Below are 16,377 nucleotides of genomic sequence, written 5' to 3' on the forward strand. Positions count from 1 at the left end.
CACCCCCCCCCCCCCATCCCCAAACAAACACACACAACAAGGGACCAAACCCTTGACCCTGATCAGGAGATCAAACCCCAAACTCATCGCAACTCCCAAACCAATTTTTGACCTAAGATATAATAGTTGATTCTCACTCAAGATCTGATTCTTGACGTAATACTTAACTCCTAATGTCAAGGTCAGTTTCTTGGTTGTGTGGACAAGTTAGGTATTGGTAAATTGTTCTTTAACTTCGAATGTAATGTTGGTCTTGGAATATTATTTCATATCAATTATCATATTACTGAGTTATATTCAAATGTTGAATTCATATATACTCATCATTCATGAGAATATAGTTTATACTCCTAATTGCTTCTATGTGTGATCTATGAAATGTTCTGACTTTATATTTTGAGATATTACTCTTTTAAGAATCTTTATCTAATTATTGGCATTGAAACCTGTCTTAACTAACAAGTAATCTATTCGTTTATTTTTATTTGTCCATTATAATTTGTTTGAATGCCAAAAAATAATTTATTACTTATTTTTAATTTATCTTTAATAATAACTATAACTATTTTTCAGGTGCATTTCTAAGTCATAAGATTTATTAAAAGTGTTTTTTAACTTAGTCTCAGCTAATATTTATGTAGTTCAATTAATATAATATTATGTAAATTGTCATGTATGATGTGTAAATCTACTTGTTGTAGTTTATATAGATTTAAATATTAAAATTGAAAAGCAAAAATCAGCGAAAATCAATTAAACAACATATTCATGTATTATTATTTTTTCTTTAATAGCAAAACCAAGTCATATGCTTTGTTATTACTATTTCTTTTGTATTGTTTTGAATTAATTGTTAAAAGAATGATTTAAAAGCTTTCACATCATATATTGCTAAAGAAAATTGTGTAAAAAGCAATTTTTAAATTTGTGACAATGAAGTGGTTATATATGTGGATATATTAGTTATAAGTAGGCCACCCTCCATATAAAATGAGCTGGAAATGTAATTAGTGTACGTATCTGTCCTAAAAAAGTTTTTAAAATATACGTGAACATGACCTGTGATTCGAACTAATTAAAACTTATATTCTTTAATTATAATTAATTAGTATATTTTGTTTTACTAATTAATCCTAAATCAAATTTCTTTGTTTGATACGGTGGTGTCCTGTACCCACGCACCTTGGAGAGGTAGACAAAATTTCCCATTTTCGTATAAAAAAAGAACCTCCAATTCAAAAACTTATAATTAAAAATAAAAAAATACTTAATATTTCATTACGATTCTTATTAATGGTGGATTACATTTCTTTTAAGATTATCATTACCTTTCAATCACGATCCTTATTGATGCAATAGATTTCTTTCTAAAATTGTCATTATATATTTATAGAAACTATCATAAGTTATACTTTTCATTATAGTATAATAAAGTAACAAAAAGAAAAAATTGAGGGACAATTATGGGACTTAAAGGAATATAGAAAGTTTTTTTTTATATAACATAAAATTGAGAGACAATTATGGGACATAACTGAGAAAGTTTTGTTTTTTATAACATACATGTGAAGCACAGTTGAGTGTTTTTAAAGTTTAAAATTACATTGCAAAAAAATTAAAAATAATAATTGAGGAACAATAATGAGTGGGGTCTTGTCTTTAGATTTAGAATTCATTTGGATAGTATGAAAAAAATAACATTGAATACAATAGTTAGTAATGATGAAGTGAATAAGTAGATGACTATATATTTAGTGTATTAAAGACAATAATTATGTCTTTATTCATGTTTATCCATGTATTAATAACTTTGTTAATATTATGATTTGCTATAAATTTCACAATAACTAATACATATCTTGATTATCCGAATATAGAACAATCTTAATAAATAAAAAAAGAAATATTTAATTATCTAATACATCCTATCAAACGGTATTATAAAATTTCAATTTTGACTCCATTTTCTAATATTAACTCATTTTCATAGACATAAAAATCTGTTATCTCACCAAACGGACAATGGCTGCAATGAATTTGATAACTATTGTGATTGATGCGTCTCGATTTATAAAATTTGTGATCTACGTATTTAATGCATGGCAGAACTTATGACATGCAATATACAACTTTAATACCAAAAAAAATATCTATTAAATACAAACAAATTGAGTATCGCAAATTCAGATATTATTTTTATTTCTATATTTACATTAAAATAAAATTCTTTATCAGAGATTTCGAAAGTGAAACTCTTTCGAAAGTTGAAGTTACTCACTAAAGTAGATATCTATTTCCTAGAGATGGACCAACATTATTGAGAGAAGGTTTCATTGTTCTTAAAGGGCGAAGCTATCTAGGGCAAGGCTATAAAGCGATACGCTTCGTCGAAAAACTATATATATATATATATATATAAAATTGACATTTTTTTAAGTACAAGTTCAAGATTCAATGTAATAATTATAAGAAATTATAAAAATTACTTGAGATTATGTACTCTATCCCCACTGATTTGATTGTTTTGTAAGAATTAAGTAAATAAAATCTGCCCTATAAAGAAGCATGGCAAAATATTGCAAACTTGACAGAGATAAAAAGATGGGAGGGTTCAATCTCCAATAATAAATAAATAATTGTGGGGTAATATTTCGATGTTGCTTTTATTTGTCATATTGTAGTTTTCAAAAGTTAATTTAATTTATTTTTAAAATTAGATCAGATTACATTAATTTAATTTTTTTAAATAAAAAATTTAGATATTTAAAAACTATACGAAAATTACTATTTATTGCAATATTTTACATATCAATGCTGAAGAAATATATTCTACAATATTAGTCAATATTTTTATAGTTTGACTCTAAAAATTGCAAGTATGACAATTAATATTGGACGGAGAAAATATTAAATTGGAGGATACGTTAAATTTGGTGTTTCCCTTTATTTGAATTTTGAAGGCTAGGAAATATACCAATGTTTTTAATATTTTTAGTGATACATCAGATAAGGAAATGATTTAGCGTCACAGTTAGTGAAATACTATTTATTATTTGTTATATGAATTTTCTAATTTTTTTGAGAAATCTTACTTACCTAATTTGTTTTGATTATAATCTTGATCTATATCTATGAGGTGCACCCACTATACCATTTTGTAATTAAATTTCAAGAGTGTAGGGGACCTAATTAAAGATATTTTATAAGGTAGCACAATTGATAATTAATATATAGGCACATTACATCATTTACTTCCAAAGAAATAATGTGTGCCTATAAAATCATGTTACATGACATATCATCATACGTATATATTGGATATATTATATAATAAATAAAGTATACAAGTTATATATTATTGATATAAATAATTTTGGATAATATTTTATATACTTCATACATTTGACATGGTATATAGTTATCATCATCGTAAAGTTTTCGTAGATCTTACAAACATTTTAAATTATTAATTATTATGATGTATAGGACTTTTACATAATTTATAAATATATGAATTCTATCTTATTTTTTTTAAAATTTCATATATAAATTTTCGGTTAAAGTAAATTTATTTCTTTTGGGTGTATTTGACTTTTTTTATTATGTCCGCTAAGTATCTCTTTCTTAATTAAAAGGATACAATCTTTTATGATTGACCAAAATTAGGTTACTTTTTAAAATTGTCAAATGGGAGATTCTAGAATCCTTACAAATTAAAATAGTCAATTTATGACAACTTAACGATGATTTTAGTTGACAATATTTTAGATAATTGTTTCTGGATAAAGATAGGAATAAACACTCATCTAATTGCAGTTTCATATTTTTTAGAGATAAATTTCACTATTATAAATATATTTATATTTATGATTCACAACGAATAAAAATAAAATATATATTTCATTCGTTTCAAAAAGAATGTTTTTAGTTTTTTTTTTGGTTTGTTTCAGAAAGAATGATCTCTTTTCTTTTTTGATAACACTTAAACTTTCCACGTGGCATGTTTAAGACCACAAGATTAAAGGACATTTTGATACATTTGACATAATTTTAATTTAGAACCACAAAATTAAAGTCTTCTCTCTTTTCTTAAACTCCGTTCCAAGTTAAACTAGGTTATTTTTTTTAAAACAGAGAAATTATAATTTTAATTATGTTTTTTTCTTAATATGTCTACTATCTGACAAGTTCAATTAATATCGAATAGAAAAAGTATAGCTTTTGGTTAGTTGAAGGGGATAAAATTATAATTGATACACAATTAATTATACATTATTTTTAATTGGAGATATTAAATAGTGTTTGTACTATATTTAAAGACAAATATGACATTTTAAAAGTAAATAAGTCGTACATAATAATTGGAGTAATTGTTGTTAGCAAGTCTAAATCCCCTCACTGTACGGACACATGGTTCTGACATAGGCAGACCCATAATTCAATTTTAATATTTATTAAGATATCAATTCGTTTTAACATATATCTTTATACGATACAGTAGTAAAATTATTTACGCTTCGCGCAAGAATATTACGTAATTATATCACATAATTTATAAAATAATATTTTAAAATTTATTAATTATTAAAATTAAAATACTATATTATTTTATATATAATATTACATAGTAATAAATATTAATTATAAAAAAGAAAATAATAATTATCACATCTTATTATTTATTCTTCATTTCAATCATCTTTACTTTGATTTATAATTTATCCTTTTGTTTGCCGAAAGTGGTACTGTTACATATTTTTGGGGAATCAAATGAATATTGACTCAAGATATTAATTTTTCTAATAAATGAATAATAGGTGGTAAAGAGATAAATAAAGTTTAAAAGGGTGGAAAAAAATTGAACGAATATTCTATTTTAACATGTACAAAATTCTGCACTACCATTTATTTTACATATAGCATTTTAAAGTTTTTTTTAAATTTATTATAGATAATTATTAAAATAAAAAATTAAAGGGATAATGTATCATATTGGATAACATTTCAACTTACTATATATACTTGAAAGGGAAAAATATTACACAAAATAATAGTTCTATTTTAAACTATACTTCTATTTCAATCGTAGTGTCGAGAAACACGATTCTATCCACCAATGTATAAATATAAAAATAATGGTAAGGGAGCAAAAAAAATATATTTAATGTTCTAGAAGAAGAAGTTCATACTTTTCGTTATTTAAAGAGAAAAAACATAAAGACACCATCGAAGTTGTCACATATTTGCATATAGACACCTAAATTTTCAAAGTGTCCTATCACCCCACTAAACAACTATATATCGTTGTAAATGGGTCATTTTTACCCATTCCCTTGTCTAGGTTGTTTACACGCACATTAGGCGCGTCATGGATCAATTTTCACTTTTATTGACCAATTTAAAAGTGCCACATGTCATTTTCTTTCTTTATTATTAATTATATGTCATCTTTCCTAATTTAAACCCAAAATAGCCGTTGGTAGCCCTAATATTTTGAGTTCCATAGCAAGAACAATGTTGGTGCTCTCTGTTTGACGACTTCATCATCTTCCTCAAGAAAATAAGGTAGGAATTTGTCTTTTATCTTTTAATTTCCAGTAGAAACGTTAATTTGAAGTTTTTTATGATTTAATTTCTTCTCAATTTTGTGATTATTTTTTGATTGAAAAATGTCAAATGCGATGTTGAATCATATTTGTAATGATAAGAATGATCCGATGTTGCGAGTGAAACTGCGATGCAACCATGGTGACTTACTATCAATGCAAACTTCATGGTCGGAGCATAATTCATCTCGAAGTTTTTTGTCTTGTCATGGATAAAAATGGCGTATTTACAATGATATTTAGTTGTTTAGTGGGGTGATAGGACACTTTGAAAGCTTAGGTGTCTTTATGTCAATACGGGACAACTTTGATGATGTCTTTATGTCTTTTCTCTTATATTAAATTAGAGAAAATCTCTCTATTTATAGATAACAATAGTAGTGTGAACAAATGCTTATTGTACCTTATCGAAAATGTCACAATTCTTTAGAAAAGTTACAACCCCTTTGAAAAAGTGATAATCTTTCATAAAAATTACAACTTTTTATAAAAATCATAACTCTTCATAAAAGTTAAAATTTTTCATAAAGGTCACAACTATTCATAAAAATTATGTTTAATTATATTTCAGTATTTAAACGGTACTAATAAAAGTTCCATCAAACAATTATTATTATTCAAACTATTAGCAAATGTATATTTTTTTGAAAAACGTTGAAATTCAGATGTTCTTTTATTTTGTTTTCATTACCAATTTGTGGGCACAGAAAATATTTGTGAGGAGACAAGAATGCAGGCCATGCAACAATTAACAACTGTAAGGACTAAGACATATAGACAATTGCGACTTATATATTATTAGTTCGATTGTAATTTTTTAATTTTGAGTTATTGAATAACATGATAATTCATTAAAATTATTGTAATTTACTATTTTATTCATATATAATTATTAAATATTAATTTCAATACATTATTAGTTATCGTTTTTACACTTTAACCTTCAATTCACAACTCTAAAAACATTAATTCACTAAATATTAATTAATGAGTGCAATAGATATTGGTAATAAACTAGAATAAGAAATGCACTTGTTTTCTCCTTTCATTAATATTCTAGAAATTTTAAATTCATATTTGCACCTTGCGCTCTAAATTTGAGTGCACACAAATTGATGTGCTGGTTCCACAAAATGGACTAATTGCCCATACCATTTGCGTGAACATCAAGATATATCGAATATTTTAGATTTATATTTTAGGATAAAATACATTTTTTTCTTAAGATAGGTGAAACGAATGACAATTTGATCGAGTAGGTAGAATAAGAGCATTTTTTACCCTTGCTCTAATAATAATTTTTTTAATTTAAAATCAGTTTAATTGAGCCCAAAAAAAAAAAAATCGAATTGGTTTTTCTTTTCTAAAAATTTTCTCAATTATATTTGGCCATTCAATATTTCTTTTGTAAAGCTGTACATTTATATGATATAAGTTTTATATTAAAAATATTATTAATAAATTTATATTAAATTATTATTTTATAAAGATACATTAAATTCGACTTTCATTTTACAAAGTCATTTCATCTTTTTTAATAACAAAAAAGTCGTCTTGCACAAATAAAGGGATATCAAATTCACCTTTTTACGAGTTATTATAAAGGGAAAAGAGGCAAAAATGAATCTGAATTATGTGAAAGGAATAAAAATATTTTTCGTTTATTATTTAGCTTAAACATGTTTTTTCATCAATATTTTAATTTAAAAATATATTTGCAGTCAATACTTTGATTTAGAAATGCCTCTATAGTTACAAAATGAATCAAAAATGCTCTTTTATAAATAAATAAATATATATATATATATATATTTTTAAAAACATCTTTTTTCTAATTAAAATATTATTAAAGAACCCTATTCTTGTGTTATTTCTTCTAAAATCACTTTAACAAATAAAAATATAAAAATATTTTTTTTCTTCTTAATCTCATTTTATCAATTAAAACAAAATAATTTCATGTACCCTTTCGACATATAATATATTTCATATATACAAAATTATAGTATATCCATCAGTAATTTATATTTATATAACGATAAAAAATAATGATAATAAAATAAGACTTTTTTTTAAATTTTTTTTTTATTGAAGTAGAATTAACATTTTGCTAATTTTAAAAAATATATAGTATTAGAAAAAGAATGTGTCAAAAAGAAAAAATAATAATTGACTTATTTAAAAATGAGCATTTTTTATCCATTAAATAACAATAACATTTTTAGACTAAAGTATTGATGATAAGGACATTTTTGGACCAAACAACAAACAGAGGATATTTTTGTTCTTTTCGTATAATTTAAGAATATTTTTGAACCAAAATATTAACGATAACTACATTTTTAAACTTAACTATAAACAGAGGACATATTTATTTCTTTCACATAATTTAAAGACGTATTTTATCATTTTTCCTATTATAAAATACTTGATTAACTTTAAAATTTGCTACTTACTAGGAATATGCATATCGTTCTCTCATCATTGCTATTTGAATAATAATCATCATCATTGATATTTCTATTACTAGTAAATATAAATAAAAGGCTGCCTAAATAAAAAGAATCTTTTTTTGTTAAACTATAATTGACTTTTCTTAATATTTGAGTAAAGTGTCTCTTTCAAAATTTAAGGGATTCATTTGTATAAATCCTTTATTATTGGGTTCTATTCACCATGGTTTGATTTTGTAAAATTTGGTTAGATTGAGATATTACTTATAAGCGAAAATTATAAAAGTATACTACTTAAAATTTTAATTAACAAAATATTAATGTATTTCTATTTAATTACATAGTTTTTAAATTACATACATAATAAAATAATTATTTTTTGTATTTAAGTTTATTTATTTTTTCAGATTTTCCTCTTTCATGCCTTTTAAACTACGTACATTTAAAGTGGAGATTAATTAGGGATATTAAATTTTTTCAATATTATCTCTCCTATTATAATTTCATATTTACACGTTTCGTTGATTATTATAGGAATCATATTTATTTTTTCCCTTTTTTTATATAACTTTTTATTTTACTAATAAAATCAGTGTTGTTATTAATAGGAGAGTTATAATTCTTAGGAGGGTTATATTTTGCTAGTATTTTAAACATTTTTTAGCATTATTCAATTATCATATCAAATTATTACTACAAAGTCATTTACTCCTCTTGTATTTTCCTTCGGAGAATCCTTTCTTACGGTCGTTATTTGATGGTCTGTTGATTGTTTTCTTGCAATTGGTGGTAGCATTACCTCTTCCAAAATATGCGATGAAATATTTCAAGTGCTTTCGCAAGGCAATGGTTCTATTTGAATTGCATAAGTATCTTGAAAATTCTTATTACTATGATAGGGTGAACAATAATCTTCGCGATGTTTGTTTCTAAAGAAACACCACTATGAATGACACCAAAAAAAAATAATCAAAATCACACCAAATAAAAACGATACATTACACCAAATAGCTTACGAATCTAATATATTCAACCAACATAAAAATTAATTTGTAAACCATCAATATGTACTAAAAAACATCACTCTGAATGACACCAATAATATTCGAATTACACCAAACCGGCAGACTATTATGTTCATCAATTAAAGTATCTAGTATCTTATAAAAGTTTTTTGTCGCATATCATATGATATAGTTGTTGCCTTATGAAAGTATCTAGTATCTTATAAAAGTTTTATCGTAATATAAAATATAAAACTTTTTTATACAAGATTATTTTATGATCAATCACTATTTCTTTTAATCTATTTTTATATAGCTAGCATGGAGTGTATTTTGTGACATAACATTTTCTTAAATTAAAATGAACACAAAATTACTGATAATTCAAACTTAAAAAAATTCATAGTCAATATAAATCTTAAAAAAGAAAAAAATATGAAACAATACATAGCCAATGAAGAAGGAAGACGAAAATACACGCGAACAAATCATCGTTCATCACAGTGAGACCAGTTCATGCAAATAACTACAAAATAAAAAGAAGAACAGGGGCATAACATTGAGTGAAAGAAGAAAGGGAACATGAACATAGATGTTTCGAACTCAAAAAGTATTATACCACAAACATGAATTCACCAAAAAACTAAAAAAGTGTTCTTCATGACATCTCTTAGGTTAGCCAAAAAGGAGCAATCAAGGTATGATGATTTCTGAGCGTTGTCCCATCAAGAACTTTAAGCAATCCCTGTATCATCAAACAAAAAAACTAAACTTTGTAAGTTTCTCAAAATGAGTTAAAAGTTATCTATGTAATGTGAAAATTCAACATTTAAGATGTATGCAGAAGGTAGAAATCCTACAAGAAAGCATGTTTTTCTTTACTATTAGCATCTACAGTCTACACTAACTGCAATATTTGAACTACTGTAAACAAAAAACCCTGTGTTGTTACGAATAGAAATACTATGCAGCTCTATCGAACACTCTTTCCATATTATCGACAAAGTAGTACTAAAGGTTCTCTTCCTAGCCGCGCTTGATATCATTCACACACACTCCACACTGTCTCATAGAAGATAAGTAAACCAGTTAAGGAATAAAGGTTAATAGATTTTCTAAGTTTCCCTTGCTAAAAGTTATCATAGCTCTACAGGATCGATATGTTATCACTTTTTTCTTGTGACAAAAATGACATAATCCAGGTTCCATATATCCTTCAGTTTTCGAGAATGACAAATGACAAAAGAAAAAAAATGAAATGAACAAAGGTCCATATATGTCAAAAGTTCCATATGTTCTTCTGTTAGTATTTCACATGTATCATTATATTTATTCAAATTTCAACTTAAAAGCTAAAAAGCGCCAAGACCAGGGGAATACAGTTCCGAGTTTGTGTTCATCCTTTTTATTAAATTTCAAAGACTCTTCCGCAAGATCAATAGAATTGGACCAATGTTTTCTTAAATAGTGCTATTGGCTAAGCCAGTATGTGTCTCGACGACTTCACAAATCAGTTTGTTACAACCACAAGTCCATTTGCTAGGGACCTTTGCACCAATGCTATTATGGAAGTATTATAGTAAGAACGAATACCTAGGATACATGTTAACTTCTCAACGGATTCTCTATCATCTCTTCTTCTTTTTTTCATTTCAATTAATTTGTCTATGTTATAGGATAATACGATGATTAGAAATACACAAGCTTCTCAACCAATTGAACAGAATTAACTAAAGTAATCAGTAGACTTAGTTCACACAGTAATTAACACATCAGAATTAATGTGCTAAGTCCCTCGAGTGCCTGTATAACACGTACACATGCACATGAGATAAGAAAACTTCTGAAGCAATGACAACATCTTAAAAGTGGGAGCTGAGAACCTACATTTAGCAAGTATATATATGTATATGTAGTCGCATAAACGGATTATAATGATAAATTGATCATCAAACCTTGTGACTTTTTTGCGCGCTAATTTATCTTGAGCATCTTGCTTCTTAACAGGTAGCATCCCTCCGATCAGAAATAGGCTCTCTGAATAATCAACAATCACATATGATTCATCCTTACTATTATCAATGCTGAAATTTTCCTTGACTGAATTAGTTATGGGATCACACAAGAATATCACTCCATTTTCATTCTTAGCTACAATGTCACCATTCCTCAAACAACCCAGGATTCGGTCAAATCCGACTAAAGGTCCAACACTGTATTTCTTACTCCAACCATCAACATCATCCATTACCCAAACATCCATATGACAATCATCTTTATGATCCCAGTCTAACATACAAAGAGAACCCTCCAATTCCACAAGATATTGATGTTTCTTACGCCTTCCTATCGAAGGTAACTTCTCAAACACTAGTTTCCCCACATCAAATCTCACAAACACAGCACGCGATCCGAACTTATCAGGCATACAAACCAACCAATATGCAACCCCTTTAACGATCACATTGCAAGTAAACTCAACAATATGAAAAATCATCTCATTTTTCAGCTTCTTCCATTTCCCACTCTTACTCGAATACACCTCAACGTGATTCGGGACTTCAAACATTATTCCCACACAAAAGATTCTCAAGATCAACAATTCGTTACGTTGGTAATCAAAAGCCATTCCAATAGACGTCAAAAAGTGCAGTCCCGGACTGGGCAAGCTATCAGTGAGCTCCACCATCTTATACTTCCTCATCGACGGGTTCCAAAGGGTAATCAGTTCACCCCATGGTGGATTAAAAAGGCAGATAAAGCCATGGCAAGGACCCACAATGTACATATTGGGGAAGAAACAGGGGAAAGGGCTGTCCACCTGAACAACATATTCCGGCGGGTTGTATAGTGAGACTACATGATGATTAGACTCGTGATGACGGCTGCCTATGAGAATAGATGAACCGGAGAGCTGCAAAGAAGAAGAGTGACGGAAATGGGAGGCGATGAAGTTGGGTTTGGAAATGAGGTTTCGCCATTGCTTGCTAACACACCTGAATCGTAAAAGGGTTTTGACAGGGAGACGGGAAAGGATGTTAGAGATGATTTCTCTTGGGAAATGGAAGTGAGAAGTTGGTTCTGATTCTGCTGCAGCTCTACATTTTGTTTCTTTTGAAGCTCCTTTTCCTTTTCCTTTACCTTTACCTTTCTTCTTCCCATTTCCTTTGCCTTTAGGAGGCATCTCAGAAGCAGGAAAAAGGGTTTTTTTGCGAAATCACAGTAACAATCTTGACAAAGAAGAAGGGTTTTAGGGTTGCCAAAATCAGAGCATGTATTTGTCTTTTGTGACAGAACTGAGGACTCAACAGAGACCTGTGGGTTTTGACAGAATGTGTACTATATTGCTGTGTTGGATTATAGATTATGTGATTTTTCGTCGTTACATTATGTTATATACTACAAATATATTATTTCGTAAACTTTTTTCAACCTATTTGGTATTAGTAAGAGAATTCTAATGCATGCATTAACATGGTTAAAGATGTGATTGCTTTTGTGGTAACGATAAACAAGAAGAAATTTTTATATGCCAGATTGAAAATTTGATTTTAGCAAGTCAAATGTTTTATGTAAGAGCTAGGTAACTCAATTCATTCATAAGTGAAATGCAGAATCTCAAGCCTTACAATCTTTTGTCTTGAAATTTCAATCTTTTTATCAGTCCAAATTCAAGTAAACTTGAACCTAGCCTTGAGTTTGTTTTGGAGGTTGAATGGTGTACAAGGAGTTGAGCTGCCTACTTATTAGCATGCTGTTATTGAGAGCCATTTGGAGTTCCAAGTCATCAGACCACCATTGTTTAAGCCTATGTGCCTCAAGAAACCTCTGCTTTGCCTTTGACACCACAGAAAGCTTTACACCGGTTAGCGCATTTCCACCAGGTTTTACTTCTCTCTCTTTATTACCAATGTTGAAACTACTGTTTTGTACTCCATCTGGATAATTGTAGTAGCAGCATATGTAGTCACTTGTGTTAATATACAAATGAGGCATAGGTAGCATTTGCTTAAGCTCTGAAGTGATTCTTGATTCAGCTGCACCCTCCGCGATGCTCTTGCTTTGATACTCTGAGTTAGAAGGAAGTATTGATTTGAACCTTTTCCACACAAATCCAGCTTTTCCACTCAAGATTCTATAACTCATGGCCAATGAAACAGATGGTGGATTGAAAAGATGTGCGTCTACGTAAGTTCCTTCAGTAGCTAACGTCTTGTATACCTCGAGAGCAAAACCAGCTCCTAGTGAGTGCCCTGTGATGGACACATTTTTGCTCCCTTGCTGGTTGAAGATGATTGATTTTAGAGCCGATAATAGTCTTTCGAATCTGAAGGATCCTCTGAGACTTTCCCATGCTAAGTAACGTAGATCATCCTCGACGTCTCTCCTTATTGTGGGGTTCTTCAAGAGTGTTCCTCTGATAGCTAATACCACTTTTGGTGCACCAGTTGGTCTTATTGGTATAAAATCAGCCAGGGCTGCTGCTTGATCCCATTCCAAAATCGCAGCAAATATCGAACCATCTCTTTCATCTACAAGGGGTTCAACCAATTTGTACTTAAAGGGTGTCCACCACTGTGGTGCAAGGGCAGTTTCTACGCCGTACCTATTTTCTTGTCTGTCAAGTTCAAGCAAGTATGCTGATTGTACAAAACAGGCCATCACTGCTCTTTTGTAGCTTTCGTTCTTCCTGCAAATTTTATGTTGTTTAAGGAATTGAAATCTCAATGAAGACATGAAATGATAAACGGAAACTAACCAACTGGAGCTGATGAGTTCTCTCCACCCGGGAGAAGAAATGTGTCGAGGACCAAGTACATGGAAGGCCTTGGGATGGTACTGGAAAGAATGGTTTCTCTCCATCGAATTCTTTCTAAAGGACCAGTATGTTTTCATTTAAGCACTTCTTTTTTCTTGAGTTCCCTTAGGTGGAGGTTGTATGCATATAGCACATAAAATGCGATAAACCAGCCTTCATAAAAGAGAAAGAAAATACACCTTCCATCGCCTAAAAGAAAATTACTTTTGCATTTCGTATCATTTGTGGTATCGGATACCAGTAAAGTACTAAATTAGACATATCAGATCATATTCTAATATCTATTTGATGAGCTTACAACAGAATCTGATTCTGTTTTGCTCTGAATGACCTAAAAGATAACTAGCATAATGCTCTAGGAATACATCTTCTATATATATAAATGGTTTCTTTGTCCTAATGTTTTCGCATGCACTTTCATTTATATTATCTGAACGACATCATTAAACAAATGCTTGTCGAGTCTCTAAACATTTTCATTTCCTATTTCTCTTATCCTACTTGTTCTGGTTCATCAAAATCGGGAAAAGAGCGGAAAAATTATTTCAATTTTGACCGAAATTATTGTTACGATACCAAACTTTATGTAAAACCTTTTAATCTGAAGTATTAAATAAAAAGGGACATCATAACATTATTTTAATTTTGACAACCGTCACAACCAATATCCTGAAAAACCTGGTTTACGAAAATGGACGAGTGAATCGTCATTGTCTTGTCCCCTACTATAGATTTTATTTGAAAATATTCAATAATACTATTTTAGTATAAGAAATTGTACGAATTAGATATTTCATTACTCTTAATATCTTAACTTTATTTTAAAAAAATTAATTATCATCCATTATTTAAAATTTACTGACCTAAATGAATAATAAATACTTGATGAGTGAAAAACAATAATGACATATACCGTCTAGTCCTATTTGTGGATTAAAACGTGCCAAAATCTTACTTTTACTTTACGAAATTGAAAAGTTTTGAAAAGGCTTTCAACTCAAATTACATTTATTAGATTAATAATTCACCCTACATGGTTAAAAAAAAGTATTATTAATACTTTTTATGTGGTGATATTAATAATATATTAAATTTAATATTAATGAATTATCTATATAACGACAAAGTTATCTCTTAAATCATTTTTTTTTATTTTATATTTTATATTTGTGAGAGAAAATTTATTATAATAAATTTATTATTATTTAGGAAGAGTTGTTTGTTAATTAGTAAATAATTGCAACACAATATTTACAATGTGAGTTGTTTAACATTTACTAATTGAAAAGTCAAATATATCACCACATGATTTGAAGTAAAAAAAAAAGAATATCACCACATGATATTTGTGATCTTAATTGAATATATTATTTGTTGGTTTATATCCGCTTTTAATTGTTTGTATTTTGAATATTTTATTAATTTTATACATATTAAAACTACAACTTGCAACTTTTATATGTAAATGTAGATGATTCATTCGATTTTACTATTGTTTATCGTCTTTTCAATTTTAAACTAGATGGTCTATTTATTTTAAATTGAAAATTAACATTTTTAAGTGATTAATTTATTAATGTAACAATGTTTACTTTCAAATAATTCAAGTAAGAAAATAGCAAATATGACAACAAAATTGTTTTCCTAACTATTTAAAAGGCCATAAAATTATATATATGCAAGAGTATAATTGAAAAGAAGCTTTTTGTAGAGTTATAATCCAAACACAAGATAGGATCAACAGTAATGAACCAAACACTTGATTAAAAATACATCATACAGGCATGCACTACTAATCTATGCATTACTAATTCATGTGTTATTAATCCCTGCATTATTAATTTTTCTACCAAATTACCTCTAACTACTTTTTCAAGTTAGTGGTCTCTAAATCCTCATATATATGGCTCTATCCTCCCGAGTCCTGAAGATGTTATATCTAGTTTCAAATCACATATGCTCAATACTTTTTCAATATGTCTCAATCCCTCGAACCTACTATCGCCAACTTGAACCACTCTATAATGGAGCCTTTTCACATTTCAAATTGTTTCAGCCTGATTACCTTTATTTTATCCGCCACGAAAATTACTCATACTTATCTCCTGGGTCATTATTTTTAATCTTATCCCGTATAGTATGCGGACACGTCCACGTCCACATCATAATTCTCAGTTTCATCACGCTTGGAAATTTTTAAGGGAAATGAGTCAAAAATATCCCTCAATTTTAATTTATTATTTAAATTTACCCTCGCCGTTAAAATAGAGTTAATTTTACCCATTCAGTTACTAACTTCACCAAATTTATTCTCGTTTAACAGATTGATCCGAATTTTTTTTTAAAAATCCTATTCCTTATTTTAATCCAATAACCCAACCCATTTAAAATAACCCATCCCCGTTCTCCACATCTCCTTTACCCATTTAACAAACATGGTGCTCATCTGACCGTTCAGGAGCACTAGAAGATGGATCGTAATTCCAAGACATCTG

General features: G+C 28.4%; 2 protein-coding genes across 2 annotated transcripts; both read right to left on the reverse strand.

Moving 5' to 3' along the window:
* Positions 1 to 9,539: 9,539 nt before the first annotated feature.
* LOC107009603 (F-box/kelch-repeat protein At3g23880-like) lies at positions 9,540 to 12,482 on the reverse strand. The gene is made up of 2 exons (XM_015208947.2): positions 11,019 to 12,482; positions 9,540 to 9,808 (listed from the first exon to the last, which is right to left on the reverse strand). Exons 1-2 carry the CDS (start codon positions 12,245 to 12,247, stop codon positions 9,757 to 9,759), a joined length of 1,281 nt encoding a protein of 426 aa, XP_015064433.1. The 5' UTR covers positions 12,248 to 12,482; the 3' UTR covers positions 9,540 to 9,756.
* Positions 12,483 to 12,635: 153 nt separating this feature from the next.
* Positions 12,636 to 14,085, reverse strand: LOC107009604 (GDSL esterase/lipase At4g10955-like). Its single transcript, XM_015208948.2, has 2 exons — positions 13,823 to 14,085; positions 12,636 to 13,753 (listed from the first exon to the last, which is right to left on the reverse strand). The coding sequence occupies exons 1-2, from the start codon at positions 13,957 to 13,959 to the stop codon at positions 12,751 to 12,753; spliced, it is 1,140 nt and encodes a 379-aa protein (XP_015064434.1). The 5' UTR covers positions 13,960 to 14,085; the 3' UTR covers positions 12,636 to 12,750.
* Positions 14,086 to 16,377: the final 2,292 nt, after the last annotated feature.

Source organism: Solanum pennellii, chromosome 2 (genome assembly GCF_001406875.1).
Source record: "Solanum pennellii chromosome 2, SPENNV200".
In the NCBI taxonomy this organism is placed as follows: domain Eukaryota; kingdom Viridiplantae; phylum Streptophyta; class Magnoliopsida; order Solanales; family Solanaceae; genus Solanum; species Solanum pennellii.

What these genes read in the sequence shown, in the direction of transcription:
- LOC107009604 (XM_015208948.2), bottom strand. Translation starts at nt 13,959, where the DNA reads ATGAAAACATACTGGTCCTTTAGAAAGAATTCGATGGAGAGAAACCAT. An exon ending in GAACTCATCAGCTCCAGTTG is followed by an intron (nt 13,754 to 13,822) that starts GTTAGTTTCCGT and finishes TAAAATTTGCAG; the next exon opens with GAAGAACGAAAGCTACAAAA.
- LOC107009603 (XM_015208947.2), bottom strand. Translation starts at nt 12,247, where the DNA reads ATGCCTCCTAAAGGCAAAGGAAATGGGAAGAAGAAAGGTAAAGGTAAA. An exon ending in GCGCGCAAAAAAGTCACAAG is followed by an intron (nt 9,809 to 11,018) that starts GTTTGATGATCA and finishes TTGATGATACAG; the next exon opens with GGATTGCTTAAAGTTCTTGA.